The sequence below is a fragment of the Oryctolagus cuniculus genome, chromosome 21, assembly GCF_051225735.1.
Source record: "Oryctolagus cuniculus isolate XC-2025 breed Fujian yellow rabbit chromosome 21, ASM5122573v1, whole genome shotgun sequence".
NCBI classification, from domain to species: domain Eukaryota; kingdom Metazoa; phylum Chordata; class Mammalia; order Lagomorpha; family Leporidae; genus Oryctolagus; species Oryctolagus cuniculus.
Window position 1 is genome coordinate 33,251,016 of NC_142887.1, and position 18,712 is coordinate 33,269,727.

An 18,712-nucleotide genomic window follows, 5' to 3' on the forward strand; every position below is an offset into this window, starting at 1 on the left:
TCAAAAATATCTTTCTAAACCAGCCTTAAGTATAGAGAAATATGAAAAGACATGTTGTTGTTAATCATTGTATACCAAATACACCTAAACATTTATAATATCTCGATATAATCACAGAAATAGGATGAAATATTTCATGTTTGCCAACAATATTTTAATTTAAAATCATAAAACTTGAATTCATTTTAAGAAGAAAGGAATAGATTAATACAAAATCAAATTGAGGGACTTTAACAACTACAGGTGGGCAGCTAGAAGCATAAAGCTCAATTTCTGACTTTTTGTCAGGATAATCAGTTGTTTTAATTTTAAATGTAGAATATTTGAATGTAAGGTATTTTAGTATGAAATACTTTAATCTAAAAACACTTTGACATTTCCCATAACATCTTAAAAATATAGCATTTATATTATTGATATTTTGCCTGATACATTGAAAGATACGCTCAAAAAAGCTTCCCTTGAGCTAACTAGGAGAACACAAAAAGCCTCTTACTTAGTCCAAATCATATTTCAAATAAAAAAAGCCTCCTTTGAGAAAGACAAATATACTGCACAGACCATATCTGGGAGTGTGAGGCGCGCTTATGATTGGAGGAGAAAAGCTCCTTCAGGTTTGCGCCAGTGAGGCTGACCCAGAGGAGGACATTCTCAGTGTGTGGAGTGACCACAGTCAGGACCATGATGGCCAGTCCCAAGTGCTCTCTGAACTCACCCAGACCCCTGGAATTCTAACCCATAGGTGCATATTCTCAACATATAGTCAATATGTGAGAATGGGCATGCAAAGCACACTAATTGTTTATGCCTATGGGAAATCCCCCCCCCCAAAAAAAAAAAAAAAACCTGCTATTACAATTGGACAAACACCAGGGAAAACACATGGGCGACTGACAGCCACAGACTTGATTTCAAACCAGGCCAGAAAGGTCAGAGTGCTGTGTGAACAAAGACTCAGAGTCTCCGTCTTCCCCACACTGCTCTCTGGAGAGCATCAGGAGGATAGATACTTGGGTGTCCGAATCCTTGCCTTCCAAAGGGAATGTAACACCCATAGAATCCTCAGCAGTACGTAGGAGCCACCGTTTCACCTGTTTGAACATGTTTTCGACAGAGCAGATGCTGACGACGACACATCTGACTGAGGCCTATCTTCATGTGACACAATGTGTTCTGAATGTTTGGTTTATAGTGGGAAATACAAGCCCAGAAAATAGTCTAATGAAACACTTATTTAGATGATAGAATGGTTTTCACTCTCCCCTTTTCTATTTCCATGACTTTAGCAAGGAAAGAAATATTGTGGGAGCTCCTAGAACTGAATATTTGAAGTCAAATATTATACTACTTAGTTTTTGTTGTGAAATTATGGAGTTTAAGGTCTCAGATTTAGAATTCTTCCTCGGTGTCTAATTTATACATAGCCTGCATGAAATACCATGCGAATTTAACAGAAAAAAGAGATACAGATATTACCTTAAAATATTCCTTCCTTCCTTTTAATACAGAATGCCAGCTTAAAAATTACACATTTGATTTGCTTTCTGTGGTATTTTCCATCTTCAGCCATCAGGAAACGGCCATGCTCCATTAACAGATGAGCCTTGTTAATTTTTGTAATGCATTAAGTAAACTATTTGCCAGATGTTGTCTTTGAGTATTAAAGTTTACACTTTAAATTTAGCATAGAAATCAACAGGGTGTGAGTCCTCTGGGTAATTAAATCTTAATTTTTGAGAGTGGATTGGGTCTAGGGAAAAGCTTCTAAGAAGGGGTGTGTTTTTGCCACAGTTGTCACTGGAGAAGTGGCCCGTGAGATGGAGCAATGGGAAATCCCTGTTTTTCCAGTGATCAGATTTTTTTTTTTGGGGGGGGGGGGAGACAGGCAGAGTGGACAATGAGAGAGAGAGACAGAGAAAGGTCTTCCTTTTCCGTTAGTTCACCCTCCAATGGCCTCTACGGCCAGCATGCTGTGGCCGGCGCACCGCGCTGATCCGATGGCAGGAGCCAGGTGCTTCTCCTGGTCTCCCATGGGGTGCAGGGCCCAAGCACTTGGGCCATTCTCCACTGCACTCCCTGGCCACAGCAGAGAGATGTTTTCTAACCCTGTTGACCGACTCATCAAAATGGCTGACTGCCACTCTCGGCTGGGGCGGTGGAACCTGAAAGATTTCCTTGTTTTGTCTCTCTGTTTTCCCATAAACTCCTCAGTGCATTGTTGACTGCTCACTGACCTCCAGAGCAAGTGCAGATGGCTTCCAGCATTCATGGTGCATAGGACCGTGGAGGTCAGGAGCACTGCCTTCCCAGACCCGACTCGCCCTTCCCAGGAAACCAGGTGGCAAGGGGAAGCACAAAAATTAAAAACAAACAAAAAGAAGGAACGAAAAAATCACACCAGTGAAAAACCAGAAAATATGCTCAAGTGCTGGAGAAGCGAGACTCTTGTAGGGAATACAGAAGTAGACGTCTTAATTACCTGGAAGAAGTAAGAGCAAAATACGATGTACAGCTCCCCGGAAAATCAGCGCTCGGTACGGTTAGCACCTGGGATAACTGCCTCACAAACTGCACTAGGGCGCTGGCCCTTGAAATTCTGAGTTAGGGCGCCGTTGGGGTGCGCGTTCACCGGTAGCAGTGACTCCACGCGGGCAGCGCCATCTAGCGGTCGCAGCGCAAACTGCAGCGGAAAAAAATTGGCCCAAACTTGTTTAAACTGGACTTTATAAACCACCAAAACATACTTCTGAAACTATGCAATGTCTATTTGTGTCTAGCACATGGCACATTTCACTTAGACTCATCATTTTGTACTTTTACTATGGCCTCATAACAAGTGCTGCAGCTGTTTCCAGGTAAGGAACAGGATGTAGACGGTTCGTGAATCGCTATGCGTATCTTACGATCTCACAGAAACACAGCTTCATAAGTTAGTTACTATTTGAAAATTCAGTTTATTTGAATCTCTTCAAATAAACTACGGGGGGAAATAGAGGGTCCGTTCCTGCATTGCTGGCCTCTGCATGCTATGCTACAGTCCCAACAAATTCTCTCCCTGGCAGGGACTTGAGCTTGAAATACACAGGCCTGGAAGGCCTTTATTTTCCACTTGTGGAACTGGAATGTAATTGAAATGAGACATTACTAAGTCACTCAGGCATTATCACAGGCTGGTTTTGGGTAGTCATTTGGTTTGGAGCCTGCAGGATCGGAAGCGAACTATTTTGTTTCGGAGCCCTGCAGCAGTGAGAAAGCATTGAAGTATCTCACGGGCATGTGGTGTAAGCGCTGCTGTCCAAAACCAGCAATCAGTTGGCTGCACACTCCCTCATTTCCTTACCCACCTTCTCCTCCTCTTCTGAAAGAAGCAGAGGAATTATTGAGCAGTTGAAAGTAATTGTCCTTTGGGGCCCAAGACATTTTGCTTTTCTATACCCCAGTGGGGAAGCAGAAAGGTTCTGTCACCTTGGGGACCAGCCCAGCCTGTGAGGCTGAGGGCCAGCAAATCTCCAAGGTGATGCAGAAGCATGTTGGGGGTGACTGAACACACTCAACACTTGGAAAATTTCCTTATAAGCACACACAAGAAAAAGCATCAGGGGCTGGCGCTGTGGCGTAGTGGGTAAAGCTGCCTGCAGTGCCAGCATCCCATATGGGCACCAGTTCGAGTCCTGGCTACTCCACTTCTGATCCAGCTTTCTGCTATGGCCTGGGAAAGCAATAGAAGATGGCCCAAGCCCTTGGACTCTTGCACCAGTGTGGGAGATACAGAGGAAGCTCCTGGCTCCAGGCTTCAGATAGGCACAGCTCCAGCCATTGCCCCCTCTGGGAAGTGAACCAGCAGATGGGAGACCTCTCCCTTTGCCTCTGCCTCTCTGTAACTCTGCCTTTCAAACAACTACATTAATTTTTTAAAAAAAGAAAAGAAAAAGCATAATTATTTGCCTCGGGTTTTTTTGATTTTTACATGTCACCTCCAAGATGAACTACAAATGAAAGAATATTTGTGGATCCCAAAGACCTGTGGGGTCAACTGCTTTAAAAATTCTATGAAGAAGTTTAAGGGATCACAAATAATGTCCCTTTTTCTGTTTCTTTTTGGAAGAAAAGTATTGAGACTGTACTTGTCCAGACCTCATCAACATAAAGAACCTTCCCTTTCTTGGGAAGGAAGCTTTCTTATACCCTTGGTTGACTTCACACAATAACACAATCTGGTACACAAACGTAGGCCATTTAAAGGAGTCGTTTGGGTGAAAACCTGTCTTCATCTCACTCAAAATATTACCTAAGTGTGACCTGAACCATTTGGAGTAGCTCCGCTTGAATTGTGTTATGTTTTCAGTAGTGAAGCCTGATAACTTGATAGTTCCCAAGAGCTGGATGCTGATGACTTCAGAACGCAGCTGACGTTACACGCCACTTTTCTGAAAACCCCAGAACTCTGTCAGAGATGAGATAAGTAAAAACGTTCGGAGCTGTGTAGAAACTTGTGGGTACCCTCAAACACAGGACTATTAGTTACCTTCCCGGTAGACTTGGTCAATCCCACATTAATATAATCTTTTTACTGGTGGCTAATGGAAAATAACAAAAACTTGGCCTCAATATTTTTAACATTGACCTATTTGGAAGTTGAATTGCTAGGAAAATAGCATTCACAGAACATTAACCACATTGCAGATATTCTGTTTGGAGGATTTGAGTTCCTTTTTTCCCCCCTTGTCTAACATGGAATTAGAATTGTGTTGCCAGGAAGGTCTTCAGTTCAAGCCATCACCATTTCTCCTCTGGATTGTTGCTTCCCTTTTGTGATCCCAACTCTAGCTCACCATCCTCATCCTCAGCCCATTCACAGTTATCAGCTTTGTCTGTCCGACCTCATTATCCTATCGTCACTGCACACAGACACATGTGCACTGCTCGTCAATGATCATGGCTCACGGGGAGATTTTGTCTCCCCACTTCTCCATTGCAAATCTGCAGTTCAGCCACAATGATCTGATGACGGTTCTCTTAGACTTGTCTCTCTATCTCGCCATTCCGAACCCACACTTAGGACATACTCACCCATGGTGTCACATCAACTAAAATGGCGCTCCTTTGGGAAATCTTTCTTGACCTCTGGATTCTCCTCTCCAGCTCCTCACGTATCCAGCCCATGCAGTCCTATAACCACTCGCTTGTAATTCACCAGATTATAAGGCATTTCTAGGCAGACACGTGGGGAGCCATTGAAGAAGTATGATACTGCAGACAATGCCTGACCAAGAATAGTTTATCAGTATCAGTTAATTGAGTGAAAAAAATTACTGGATAAACACACTGATCAACTCAGGAGCTTTAGAAACCAAGAAGCTGGGAGGTAGTGTGAGAAAGAAACTCTCTGAGGCCACTTTTGGAGAAAGACCACCATGATGGGCATTCAGGTCTGTTTCTTCCTCTTGTATCTTAACGACAATCCCTAACAAGCCCCCCAATTTTAGTATCAGTACCATTAATATGTAGCTACATTTAGAGATCTATAATGTTGCAGGAGTAACACTCTGTGCCTTTTTCCTTTGCATTTGGAGTGTGTGATGGAGTAGAACAAGGCAGGGCCCTCTGCCCTGGGCCTAGGGTGCAATGCGCAGCCTCTGGAGCTGCGACTGTGTGGCTGCTGTCCCTATAAAGGAACTAGGCCACCACTGATCCCTCTCCTCTCAGTTTCTGAGATACTTGGAGTTTTCTGGACTTCCTCCAGTTTTATTTATTTATTTATTTACTATTTTTAAGTAATAAATACTACGGAGAAATCCATCAAGCCTTCACCCTCAGCGTGACTCATCTCCCAGGGGCAGGTGCAGGGCTCAGCTTCCAGGAATAGCCTAGCATGAGGGCTCCACGCTCAGAATCCCTCCCAACTTTCAGGGCTCTGAAGTTTGGCACCCACAGAGGTCTGTGGTTAGGTAATGGGGTGCAGATGGTTGCCGTTTGCAGACACATGGCCAGCAACCATCTCCCTTCCACCCTCCCTTTCTGCCATAACCAGGGTGAGCAGGCCAGGTTGCTCACAGAAGACAGCTCACCGTAAGGAGGTGCAGTTTGGAGGTAGTTGGAAAAGCCACTCCCTCTCTCAGCTGGGGGTTGGGATGGGGGAACACAGCAGGCAACGCAGGCAGGGAAAAGCCCACAACACTGCCTCCCGTAAGCGTGGCCGCTCGCGGGTCAGTTGGAGCGAGCAGGGCAGGGGGGTGCGGGTGGGAAGCCGGAGAGACAGCACCGCCTGTGTCCTGCCGGTCCAGCCTGAGCGCCCCAAGGCCTCAGAGATGCTCCCAGGGGCTGAGACCCTTGACGCCAATAAGCACGAGCGTGCCAACAGGGCCATACGCACCCCAGGATCCGCATGGAAATTGACCTAAGTCAGACCCTGTGTGGGCGCGCGAAGGTAGACGCGTGTGGGGTGGTCTGGTCCCCGGGGACCTTGCCCTCCTCCAAGGTCGCCCACCTCTCCCGCCACCGCCCCGTGTGCCACCAGTGGGGCGCGCAGATCTGGCCGGCACCTGGTGATTCCCGGAAGGTTTGGGGTACACATTCTCCCACCACTGCCATTTCCCCTTCGCCTCCCGAATCCCTGGGGGATTCGAAATCGCACCCACAGGCTCCAAGCCATGTCTCTCAGGGCGGCTCCCGGTGGGTTAAAAAAAAAAAAATCAAAATCAAGCTCTAGAGTGCCCTCGCCGGGCCATGAGCTGTGGGCTGTCTCCGGAGCTGTGGCAGTGGGGCTGGGGGAACCCAGGTCTCTGGCCCACAGCAGGCGTGAGCCTCTGCCCATTGCCTCCTTCGCCGCTCCGGGGCCAGGCGACCCCGTACCCCCACCTCAGGGCCGAGTGAGATTGCCCGCCCGGCTGCGCGTGCCCCCAAAAGGGAGGGAGCCGCTGCAGAGGGGTCACCCCCTGGGGCATCCCTCCCATCTCTCCTGTTGGAGATCTGGAGACAGGCCTCCGGATGGCATGGGAGGTTGCCAGGAGAGCGGCTGGGCGCGGCAGCCTCTTCGCAGCCCATAAACTCCGACCTGCCTGCAATGCCTCCTCCTGCGCCCTGTTGGCATCCTGCGGGCTGTGGTGAGAGAGGCTGAGACCCCGCACTGTGGATGAAGGACACAGCACCACCTTCTCTGGGACTCTCGGACTGAAGCGGGGCGGGTAAGACCAGAGGCCTTCCCCAGAGCCCTCCTGTCCAGGAGTCCGTGCACAGGGCCCTCAGATCTCCTGGAGCCAGGCGGCCTTCCGCGGAGCCCAGCCTTGGGGTTGTCCTGCCAGGCCCTGTGGCCTCCAGGAGGCCCCTGTTCTCACTTTCTGCTGGGCTCCACCCCCTGACCCCTGAATTTCACCCCATCTCCCTCTGTGACTCTTCACCTGTTGGAATCCACTCCTTTTCTCCCGGGCAGAGGCGGTGCCCCCACCCCCCACCACCAAATGGCCAGACACCCCCTCCCCAGGACAGAGCCTGAGACCCCAGGGCAGACCCTAAGGGAGAAGATGGAAGGCAGGTGGAGGAGGTTGGAGTACACCCTCCATGCCCCAGCCCCATCTCCCCCCTCCCCATCTCTCCTTCCCCCTCCCTCCTCCTCTCCCCTGCTGTCCTCCCCTCCAACAGACACATGTGCTCACAGGCAGCCTGTGTTGTGGACACACTATACCCACAGGGTTCATGCCTGTGTACAACCCAGCACCCCCCAACCCCCCAGATGTCTGTGCACCTGGAAGCTGGCCAGCCCTGCTGCATGCACCCATGGGCCGGGCCCCCACTCATTAGGCCCCTGCCATTGTATCCATAGTGACCTTCACAGGGAGCACAATAGCTCCATTTCCCAGGCAGAAAAATGGAGGGGTTGAGAGGCTGCCATAGCTGCTAAATGGGCAAGCCGGAAATTAAACCCTGACGCTCAGCGTGCTTAGTGGTCGGTAAGTGATGCTTTATCTGCATGCACACATGCACACACGCAGAGAGAGCATGCACACACAGGACACATACAGCAGGCACAGAGCACACTCACAGCGTGCACACACAGAGAGTATGCGTGCACACAGCACACACAAGTGTGCAGACAGCACACACACACAGAGTGCAAACAGAGCATGCAGAGAGCATGCACACACACACAGAGCATGCACACACAGAACACATCAGCATGCACACAGCATGCACACACAGAGCACACACAGCATGCACAGAGCACACAGAACAAGCACGATTTGCATGCACAAACAAGCATGCACAAAATGAGTGTGCACACACAGAGCACACATGGGCGTGTATGTTCTGCCTGGCAGCCACGAACCTGTCTCTCTTGAGGTGAATCGGCTGAGCCAGCACCAAGAGCACACCTGGAGCGAGGGCTGGGACCTCCTCCCTGGGCACAGCCCTGTCCTCGTCCCGTCCACCTCTCTGAAGGACATCAGCTGTGCCTGCAGCATCATCCTGGCCCAGCAGGGGCCCCGCTGGGGAGGGGACTGGCACCATAACCGGGTCAAACCTACTCTCCACTTAGGGAAACAAATCAACCCCTGCACACTCTAAAAGCAGGCAGATCAAAACCCCTGCCTCACCAAAGGTTAAAGGGTGAAGGTTAAAGTTTCCTGACCATGGCTGGCACCGCTGCTCAACACGCTAATCCTCCGCCTAGCGGCGCCGGCACACCGGGTTCTAGTCCCGGTTGGGGTGCCGGATTCTGTCCCGGTCGCCCCTCTTCCAGGCCAGCTCTCTGCTGTGGCCCGGGAGTGCAGTGGAGGATGGCCCAGGTGCTTGGGCCCTGCACCCCATGGGAGACCAGGAAAAGCACCTGGCTCCTGCCATCGGATCAGCGTGGTGTGCCGGCCGCAGCGCGCTGGCCGCAGAGGCCATTGGAGGGTGAACCAAAGGCAAAGGAAGACCTTTCTCTCTGTCTCTCTCTCTCTCACTGTCCACTCTGTCAAAATAAATAAATAAATAAAGTTTCCTGACCTGCCCAGCGCCATGGGGCCAGGACAGACAAGGGCACAGCTGCAAGTGCAGCACCCGAGTGCCCAGTGCCTCCTGCCAGGAGTGTGTCCTCCAGACAACACAGGCCTGTGGGCAAGTATGCCCGGGGCGGCCGCACGCCCACTACTGGCCCAGCCCACTTGGGGAGGCTGCACCTGAGCAGTCTCCAAGGTGCACTTTCCTGGAACAAGGCAGGAGCAGGCCCCTATGTAGGCCTCCCCCTCCCCTCACATGCCCTCCCCTCTTCCTTCCCTCCCCCTTCTCTTCCTCCCTCCTTCAGACCTGTGGGCCAAGCAAGGATGGCAGAAGAACGCCATGTGTCCACCATGACCAGGAGGAGACCCAGGAACGGGGGCAGCAGCAGGTGCCTCCTGCTTGGGCTTGGCATTCTAGAATGCTCTGAGCATGTCTCCTGTCCAGAGGCCAGGAGGGTGCCAGTTCCTGGGACTCTGCCGTGTGCAAGTCCACGTGCTCACCAACATCCATGTCAGTTGTGGCCCCAATGACAACGCTGCACTTCCACATCGCCCAGACAACGTTCGCACAAGCTGCGCACATCGCCCCTTACTATAAAGTTGAAGGTCAAACCAGATGAAAAATGACTTCCTCACTGTCTCCCCAGGGTGTGGAGAGACTCGTCTGTAGGGCAGCCGTGACGTGCTTGTGCAAGCCCTGGACGTGGGCAGGACCCTGAGGCTCTCTTTCTGTCCACGGTGTCAGAGGCACGGTGCACAGCTGGCTGGTGTTCAGTGCATCTCCACAGCCGGGTGTCGGCCACCACTTCCATGTCCACCCACCTCCAGCCACTAACCACTCCCAACACCCACCCAAAGGTACCCATCGATTCCTTCCTTCCTTCCGTTTATTCAGTTATTTGAAAGGTGGGGGGGGGGGGTCGGTCAGTCGGTCGGTCTTTCATCTGCTGGTTCACTCCCTGAATGGCCACAATGGTCATGGCTGCGTCAGGCCAAAGCCAGGAGTCTCTTCCAGGTCTCCCAGGTGGGTGCAGGGGCCCAGACACTTGGGCCATCTTCCCCTGCTCTCCCAGGCACAGCAGCAGGGACCTGCACTGGAAGTGGAGCAGCCGGGCGCTGTTCCTGCTCTGGTGGACTTTTCCCATGTTTCCCAGGAGCAGACTCCTGTGGCCTGTGTCTCTTATGCCGCTGACCTCCCACGGTGTGGTGTCCTCACGGCTCACACTGTTGATGTCGCCCGGCATCCTCAGGGACATGGGTAGACCTTGCTCTGTCAGCCATCCCACGTGAGGGGCACGTGTCCTGACCACCGCTGACCAGGACGGCCATATGCCCACACCCTCCTGTCTCCTGGGCCGCCCTTCCTGTGGCTCCTGGCTTCCCACTTTGAAGAGCCCACAGGCTGTCTGCTGCTCATGCTATCTCCCACGCCCTCACTGGCCACGTGGGGGTTCCAATGTCCCCACCCTGGAGGCTGTGGTCACGGCGGTGCTGTCTGTGGAAAGGTGGCCCCTCCCCTGTTGTCAACCTGCACCCTTGCTGAATATCTGTCCACTGCAGGGTTGTGCAGGGACTCAGTGGCCTTCCCCACTGCCGGAAGATGGGGCCCCGGGGACTATGAGGCCCACTCCTGTCTTCTCCATGGTGTTTGGCTTCTTAGGGCCCCTGACCTCGACCTTGATGCTAACCCTGCTTGCCCCTGAGTGTTCTGGGATAGCTGAGGCTCCTATGACAGCCCCTGTGCCTCACTGGCTGGGGAACACTGTTGACAAGTGTGAATTTATGAACCACCCACTGCATGTACCACTGCTGCAAGTACCCCTCATGGGTTCGTACATATTCCTGATTGCGGACACTGAGGCAGCCAGTGGTGGGCTGAGAAGCATCCCCGGGTCACGTCCTACAGACTTGTCCACTGAACCCAGATTCTGGGAATTTCCAGGCATGCAGCAAGCATACAGAACTGCACAGGGCACATCTGCAGCCAGCAATCAGTGTCAGCTGCACCGCTGAAATCCTTCACCTCCTCCCTTACTGCACCACCTAGGCATGTCTGGGAGGTGATTGAGCTCAACCCCAGCTGTGTCACTCCAGGAGACCCAGTCTGTCCAGGAGGAGTGCGGGATTCTCAGCCTGTGGTCTGGGGTCCCCACAGTGAGGGTGGGGTGCAGGCACCATCAGCAGCCACCCATGCAACCCTCCTGCCCTAGTGATGATGGCAGCTTCAGGCTGTGTCTGCCTCCAGCTTCTCTCTGTGGGCATCTTGGGACCACCCCTGTCACATCTGTGTACAGCGTGCACCAGATTGTGCACATGTGCATGAAAGTATGTGCACATGTGCCCTTGCACACCCATGAATGTGAACATGTGTGGGGCATGTATGCACATGTGTGTGCACACATGAGAGCATTGTGTGTGCATGCATGAGAGCATAAGTATATGTGCGTGCGTGTGTGGGCATTGTGCACACATATAAGCATGCACATATCCTTGCGTGTGTCTGGGTGCATGTGTGTTTGCACATGCATGTGTTCATGTGCCTTGTGCACACCTGTGCATGAGAGCATGCATATGTGAGAGCACGTGCATGTGTGTGTGTGTGTGTGTGTTTCTGAGAGCATCCACCTACCCTACTTCCTTCCACTCCCATGTACTTCATAGGTACATGAAGTATTTTCTTGTGTATTAAAAAGTATTCAACTTCAGATTTTACCAATGGAGACAAAATAAAAAGCCAACAACATCCAGTGGTGGAGTTTGCCATCTTTTCCCAGGGTAAAGACCAGGCCGCTGGGGTCATAGGCCCAGGCCCACAGGATGCGGCTTAACAGACGGGAGCGCCACACACGGCACAGAGCAAAAAAAAGTGCTGCTCTGGGTTGGTGCAGTCTCCCTCCGGGCAGCCGCGTCTCCTGGGCACGTGTTTGCGCCAATCAGGTGCTATGCTCCGGGACTGAGGTCCCCGCATGAGCAGCCCCCAGCCACCGTGGCCCCATTACCTGAAGCACACAGGAAACGGGGCAAAGAAACCAGTCACCGGGCAACAGTGAGCGTGGTTAAGAAAAACTGAACCGGGGAGGGGGGTGGCTGGCAGCACCCTGGGTTAAGCCGCCACTTGAGACACCTGCATCCCCTATCGGAGCGCAGGGCCGGGGCCGGGCCCAGCTACCACGCTCTGTCCAGCGTGCTGCTAATGCTCAGCTGATGGCCTGCGTGCTTGGGCCCCGACGACTCCCATCGGGGACCCTGATGGTGTTCTGGTCTGTGTGCTTTAGCCTGGCCCAGCACGGACTTGTGGGAGAGAAAGCTGTCTCCTCTCTCTCACACTGCCATTCAAGTAGATGAAAAATGAATCTTTTTTTTTTAATTCAGGCACTCCAACCAACCTGACAAGACTTGATGAAAACCACAGCTACCCAGTTCCAAAAGCACAGTTTGAGTTAGCAGTATGGAAAGAGATGGAAGCCAATATGTATGTAAGTTAAATGAAGTTTGTAAATATTAATCCAGGGGCTGGCCCTGTGGCCTAGCAGGTTAAGCCACCCTCTGCAGTGCTGTCATCCCATCTGGGTGCCAGTTCGAGTCTCAGCTGCTCCATAGCCCTGCAACCCACATGGGAGACCCAGAAGCAGCTCCTGGTTTCCCACTGGCTCAGCTCCAGTAGTTGTGGCCATCTGGGGAGTGAACCAGCAGGTGGAAAACCTGTCTCCCCCTCCCCCCCACATACACACACACCCTCTCTAACTCTGCCTTTCAGATAAATAATCTTTAAAATATATATATACTAATCCAAATGAAGGCAGCAAAGGAAAAATAGAAAAAATAATGGATGAGACAGAGAAATCATAGTTAGCAGACCTCAACCCAACTATATCAACAATTATGTTCAACATGGGCTGAACAATTCAATTAAAAAGTGGGGCCGGCCTGTGGTGCCGGCATCCCATATGGGCACTGGCTGGAATCTCAGCTGCTCCACTTCTGATCCAGCTCCCTGCTGATGGCCTAGGGAAGCAGAAGATGACCCAAGTGCTTGGGCCCCTGCACCCATGTGGGAGACTCAGATTCTTAGCTGCTGGCTTCAGATCAGCCCAGCTCCAGCCATTACAGCCATTTGGGGGAGTGAACCAGTAATATGGAAGACCTGTCTCTCCCTCTCACTGGACAGGCACTTTAACCAGCTAAGCAACAAGGCCCCATCTGTCTCTCCCTCTCTTAACTGTGCCCTCAAGTAAACAAGTCTTAAAAAAAAAAAAAAAAAAAAAAAGGTTAAAAAGCAGGGACTATGTGGGTGGGCAGTTAGTGGTTAAGATGCCCAGATAGGAGGTTCAATGCCCTGCTCCAGGCTCCATTCCCTCTTCCTGCTGATGCACACCCCAGGAGGCCCCAGGAGGCCTTAAGTACAAGAGGTCTGGATGGATGGAGCTCCTGGCTCCTGGCTCCATCCAGGGTTGCAGGCATTTGGGGACTGAACCAGTGGACAGAAGATCTCTGTGTCCCCTCCGCCTTTCAGATACATAGATAGAACTTCAGTAAAAGTCATACAGATGCTGCTGTCTGCAATTAAGTGAGGAATCAGTAACAGTAAGATATCCGGAGGGAAAACAGTGCAACTACAGGCCAGCACTGTGGGTCAGCGAGCTAAGCTTTAGCTGCCTGCAATGTCAGCACCCCACATCAGAGCACCGGTTTGAGTCCCAGCTGCTCCGCTTCTGATCCCACTCTGTGCATCTGGGAAAGCAGCAGAGGATGGCCCTAATGTTTGGGCCCCTGCCACATGGATAGGAGACCTAGATGGAGCTCCAAGTTCCTGGCTTAGGTTGGGAACAGCTCCAGCTGTTGAGGCTATTGGGGACTGAGTCAGCAGATGGAATATCCCTCACTCTTGTCTTCAAATAAATAAATCTTAAAAAATAAAATAAAATGAAATGGACTGGTGCTGTGATGTAGTGGGTTAAGCTGCCATCTGCAGCATTGGCATCCCCTGTGGGCACCTGTTCAAGTCCCAGCTGTTCCACTTCTGATCCTACTCTCTGCTTTGGCCTGGGGAAACAGCAGAAGATGGCCCAAGTGCTTGGGCCCCTGCACCCGTGTGGGAGACCAGGAAGAAGCTCCTGGCTCCTGGCTTCAGTCTAGCCCAGCCCTGGCCATTGCAGCCATGTGGGGAGTGAACCAGTGCATGGAAGATGGATCAATCAATCTCTGCCTTTCAAATCTTTAAAAAAAAATCAATAAATGAAAGTGGCACTAACTAAAAAATAGCAGGTCCAGAGGGAATAATCAGGTCACATTTAGGGAGAATGACAGACATGAGCCACGGTCCAGTAGTAGGGACGCCACAAAGAGTGATTTCTAGAACAACCCAGTGTGGGGGGGATCAGGATTAACACATTATATCACAGTAGAAATAAATTCAAATATACAAGAAATAACTCCACAGGACTTATCAAAAGGCAGTTTGTCCAACTGGCAAAGAACTCAATCACGCTACATACCCAGACCCCGGCAACCCAGCAAATTCAGCTAAATCCAGCAAAGAAGCTAAAAATGCTGTTTGCTCTCCTGGAGAGTTGGAGGGTCTAAAGCCACAAACTAGAGAAGACTGCTGCAGAGACCAAAAACCAAATGAAAGAGTGCTGAGGACAGTCACCCGCCAACTCTGAAAATGTGGGACACGGGAGACGAACCCCAGAGCCTGGCTTCGCATCGGAAGTGGAGCACCCAGGACTCGAATTGGCGCCCATGGGGGATGCCGGCGCTGCAGGCAGCGGCCCCGATGCTATGGTACACGATGTGGGGGGAGCAAATCAAGCTAATTCGCGTTGGTAAAAGGAATGCCTCTTGCGTGGGCGTTTAGCCTGGTGCTCTGGGCGCTGGTTAAGGCAGCTGGCCCTCACCTGGGCTCCACAGCCGCTCCAGCGCCGACTCCAGCTTCAGACTGAGGAAAGCAGCAGCGCCCACAGCCCACAGGTGCGATCTGCATTCAGGGCCCCTCCCAGCACATGTGAGGAGTGGACCTGTGATGGGCATCTCTCTGTAACTCTTTCAAATAAATCTTTTTTTCATACATAGATTTACCAAATCGGGCAGATCAATAAGAAAAAACTAGCTTAAAGGGCGTAGCAAAAACCTACGTGTCTGTTCACAGGCAGATAAGCCAAAACCAATTTTTTTTTTTTTTTTTGACAGGCAGAGTGGACAGTGAGAGAGAGAAACAGAGAGAAAGGTCTTCCTTTGCCGTTGGTTCACCCTCCAATGGCCGCCGCCGCCGGCGCGCTGCGGGCCGGCGCAAAGCACTGATCCGATGGCAGGAGCCAGGTGCTTCTCCTGGTCTTCCATGGGGTGCAGGGCCCAAATACTTGGGCCATCCTCCACTACACTCCCTGGCCACAGCAGAGAGCTGGCCTGGAAGAGGGACAACCGGGACAGAACCCGGGGTGCTGGCGCCACAAGGCGGAGGATTGGCCTAGTGAGCAGCGGCGCCGGCCCAAAACCAATTTCATTAATAATTTTAAGAAAGCCAAGCAGAGCGGTATTTGTATCAGAATGCAACTTTCTGGTTCATTTCCACTAAAGATGCGGGCGAGCTCGGACGCGCAGAGCCGGCAGCGCCCGCGGGAAGGCACCCGCCCAGCTCCCCCAGTGCGCACGAAGGAAGCTGCAGGGACCCTCGGGGGGCGGTGGGAAAGGCAACTTGGGGCCGCCCCCCGGGGCGCAGGCTCCTTCTAGAAGGTTCGGCGCTGATCCTCCGGACCACCCCCCCCCCCGCATCCCAGCCATCGCCCCCTCGGCGCCCCCAGAAACCACACACGCGACACAGAGGTGCGGGCGGCCGGCGTGATGCGCGCTAGGCGGGCAGGAGCCCGCGCGCGCGCAGCTCGAGCAGTGGGGACAACGTGTAGCGCAGGCGGCGGAAGGCGGCGTCCGAGCCGAGGCGCGGGAGTCCCCGGCGGATGGCGTCGGGGTTCAGCAACGCCACGTAGAGCAGCGGCAGCGCCAGGAAGCCGAGCGGGAGCAGCAGCAGGGTCTGTAGCGCGCCCAGAGCCCACAGCCTACGGACGTCAGGCAGACGCGCGGTTGGCGGCGGAGGGCACCCCGGGGGTGAACCGGAGCCGCGCGCCCGCCGTCCGGCTCACCTGATCCCACCTGCGCCCGCGCCGCCGAACAGCCGCTTCTCCTGCGGGGATTCGAGAGCGGGGCGTCCAGCTCCACGCTGCGCCAAGCCAGAGCTCCCGCGGGACGCGCAGGGAGGCACGGGCTGCGGCGCCTCGTGGGGGCGAGGGGGGCGGCTCCCCCGTGGGAGGCGGGCCCCGGCTGCAGCCCGCCCCAGCCCGCGCTCACACAGTCCGCCTTGGCCACCTCCTCCATGAGCGAGCCCGCGCAGTCCTGCACTCGGCGAGGCTGCGAGTCCCACCTGCGGCGAGGGGTGGGTGGGCGGACTGCCCCGTGCCCCCACCGTCGCCCCGCCGCACTCAACAGCCCGAACTCCCTCTTACGGTTCCCGGCCTCCTCTAGAGGCGTCCAGCGCAGCTGCCGCCTCCATTACTTTTCCCTGCAGCTCCTGGAAGGGTTGCGAGTCAGGCCTTCCAGCGGCCTGACTGGGGAGGAGGGGGCTGGGGAGGAGGGGGCTGGAGGCCACCTGCAGGACTCCGCTCTGCTCCTGGAAGCTGGCCCAGGCCTCCTCCGTCCGCTGCGCGCCCTGGGGTGCGGGGAGCTCCGATTAGACTCCAGAGGACTCACCCCTCCCCCTCCCTACCCTCCTGCACCTGCCCAAGCTCCACCCACACGCAAAGCCCACCATCTCCCCTCTCCCCGCCAGGATCCCAGCTCCGCACGCGCACCTGCCGCAGGCCCTGCGCCTGCATGGCGAACTTGGCCTCCAGCAGCTCCAGCTGTTTCTTGGGGGAGGGGGAGGATAGCAGGATGGTCAGGAACGGGGGAGGGGGGTACCGCGTTGGGCGTGGCCCCGGCCCTCAAGGCCCCGCCCAAGCACCTGCAGCGCCACCAGTTGGGTCCCGAGTTGCTGCTCCGCGCGCTGCTGACTCAGCTGTTCCCCTCCGTAGTAGAAGAGCTAGGAGGGGAGCTCGTGAGGAAGGGGGGCGCTGTCCAGGGGGCTGGGGACGGGAGCGGGGCCCAGGGCCATTCCTGCACGTACCTGACTGGACAGCTCCTCCCACTGCTCCTGCAGCTGCTGGTTGTGTTGCTCCTGAGGAGAGGGTCCAGAGGGCGGTCCCGGCCACGCCAGAGGCCCCGCCCCCGGGGTCCCGCCCCCAGGGTCCCTCCGACACACACCAGGTCCCGCTTGTGCCGCTCCGCCGCCTCCAGCAGCCCACGCGCCCGCTCCGCACGCTCCCGCGCCGCCTCGCGCGCCTCGCCTCTTAGGGCCCGCGCCGCCTGGCTTCGCCTCCGCTGCAGGCTGCGGAGGAAACGGAGTCCAGTGCTGCGGAGGGTGCGGAGGGGGAATCGGGATCTCCCAAACCCTCCCTCCCCAGGAAAGGCCAGACGCGGTCTGGGGGAGGGTGGGCCCTGGGGTTGCGCCCTCCGCCTCCCAGGTCACCTGGAGGTAACGCCCCGGTCCTAACCGCCTAGAACTGGGGTGTGTGTGTGTGTGTGTGTGTGTGTGCGTGCAGGGCCCTGGGCAGTCGGCAGGTGCTCCGCGAATCGCGCGCGCGCACCTCCGCTCCCGCTCGCGCAGGTCCTGCAGGCGCCCAGTGAGGCTCTCGCTCTCCGCCTCCAGCCCGCGCACCAGCTCCTCCAGCTCTTGCTTCCGCAGGCGGCCGTCGCGGTTGTCTTTCTGCAGCTGCAGCAGCTGCTCCTGCTCCTCGGCCATGGCTCCAGGGGCTCTGCCTGGCCCCCCAGCTCGCCTAAGACACCCGGCCACCCCACCCAGCCCTGGTCGGCGTCACAATGGACGGCAGGAGGCGCCCGAGCACAGAGCCGCCCCTCCGCTCCCCTCCTGCCCCGCCCCCCGAGTGCGTCTGGCCAGAGCCAGCTTAGTTCATCATTTATAAAAATGTAAGCAAACGCCATGATCGGATCAATGAAAGACCAGCAAGAGGCTAACGCCTGGGGCGGGCGCTTAGGGCAGCGGTGAAGACGCGGTGGGAGGCCGCGGTGGCGGGGCCCACGCGTGGTTTGCCCTGGCGTCCCACACGGGTTGACCGGGAGCGGGGGCGAGGGGCGGCCGCTGGGGGCTGCCCCGCCCCCCATGCGTCCTGCCCTGTGGTTTCCCGCAATAGCCTAGCGCGTGGAGCCACTGTTCCCCACCCACTCCGCACACACACAGACACGACAACGGGAAATGTGTGCGCTCGGGACGCGTTTCAACACACAGGAAAGCTGAGTTTTAACGCAAGCCCCCACCCCCACCCCGGAGCCAAGCTCGACTGCCCACCTGCCGCGTCCACCTCTTGAGCCGCCCAAGCTTGGAGCCTGCTCTCTGCTGCTGAACACGCTTCTGCTACCTTCCTGGGCAGCCCTGCGGGCGGGTCCCAGCAGGAGGAGGGCAGGCTGAGAGAGACTCAATAAAAGTCTGTGGGACAGGACACGATTGTAAAAATAAAATACATGCCTGTATGGAAACCTCAGAGGACTCTGTCTTTGAAACTTTATTTCCCAACTGAAAAAAGATGGAAGTAAAGTTTGAAATATCAAGATAATGGAAGAACTTGTACTCATGCGACTATTTAAGAGGATTGGGTGGCTCGAGGAATAACAAAATGCAAGTCTTTAAA

General features: G+C 54.4%; 1 protein-coding gene across 4 annotated transcripts; it reads right to left on the reverse strand.

Moving 5' to 3' along the window:
- Nucleotides 1–8,951: 8,951 nt before the first annotated feature.
- TMEM191C (transmembrane protein 191C) lies at nt 8,952–17,808 on the reverse strand. 4 transcript variants are annotated; one of them, XM_002719722.5, is made up of 10 exons: nt 17,654–17,808; nt 17,271–17,394; nt 17,134–17,184; nt 16,972–17,049; nt 16,820–16,876; nt 16,618–16,677; nt 16,475–16,539; nt 16,320–16,392; nt 16,115–16,155; nt 8,952–16,030 (listed from the first exon to the last, which is right to left on the reverse strand). In XM_002719722.5, exons 1-10 carry the CDS (start codon nt 17,806–17,808, stop codon nt 15,826–15,828), a joined length of 909 nt encoding a protein of 302 aa, XP_002719768.2. In that variant the 3' UTR covers nt 8,952–15,825. The 4 variants fall into 4 exon arrangements, with proteins under 4 accessions (XP_002719768.2, XP_008270394.3, XP_089179359.1 ...); XM_008272172.4 differs by having other exon boundaries at nt 15,802–16,030; nt 16,115–16,392; XM_089323233.1 differs by lacking the exon at nt 16,972–17,049 and having other exon boundaries at nt 15,802–16,030; nt 16,115–16,392.
- Between the last annotated feature and the right edge of the window lie 904 nt (nt 17,809–18,712).

Excerpts from the sequence above, each read along its gene's own strand:
- TMEM191C (XM_008272172.4), bottom strand. The coding sequence starts at position 17,808 with ATGGCCGAGGAGCAGGAGCAGCTGCTGCAGCTGCAGAAAGACAACCGC. Across the intron at positions 17,395-17,653 it reads CTGCGCGAGCGGGAGCGGAG|CCTGCAGCGGAGGCGAAGCC; the intron begins GTGCGCGCGCGC and ends TTTCCTCCGCAG. Across the intron at positions 17,185-17,270 it reads AGCGGCACAAGCGGGACCTG|GAGCAACACAACCAGCAGCT; the intron begins GTGTGTGTCGGA and ends CCCTCTCCTCAG.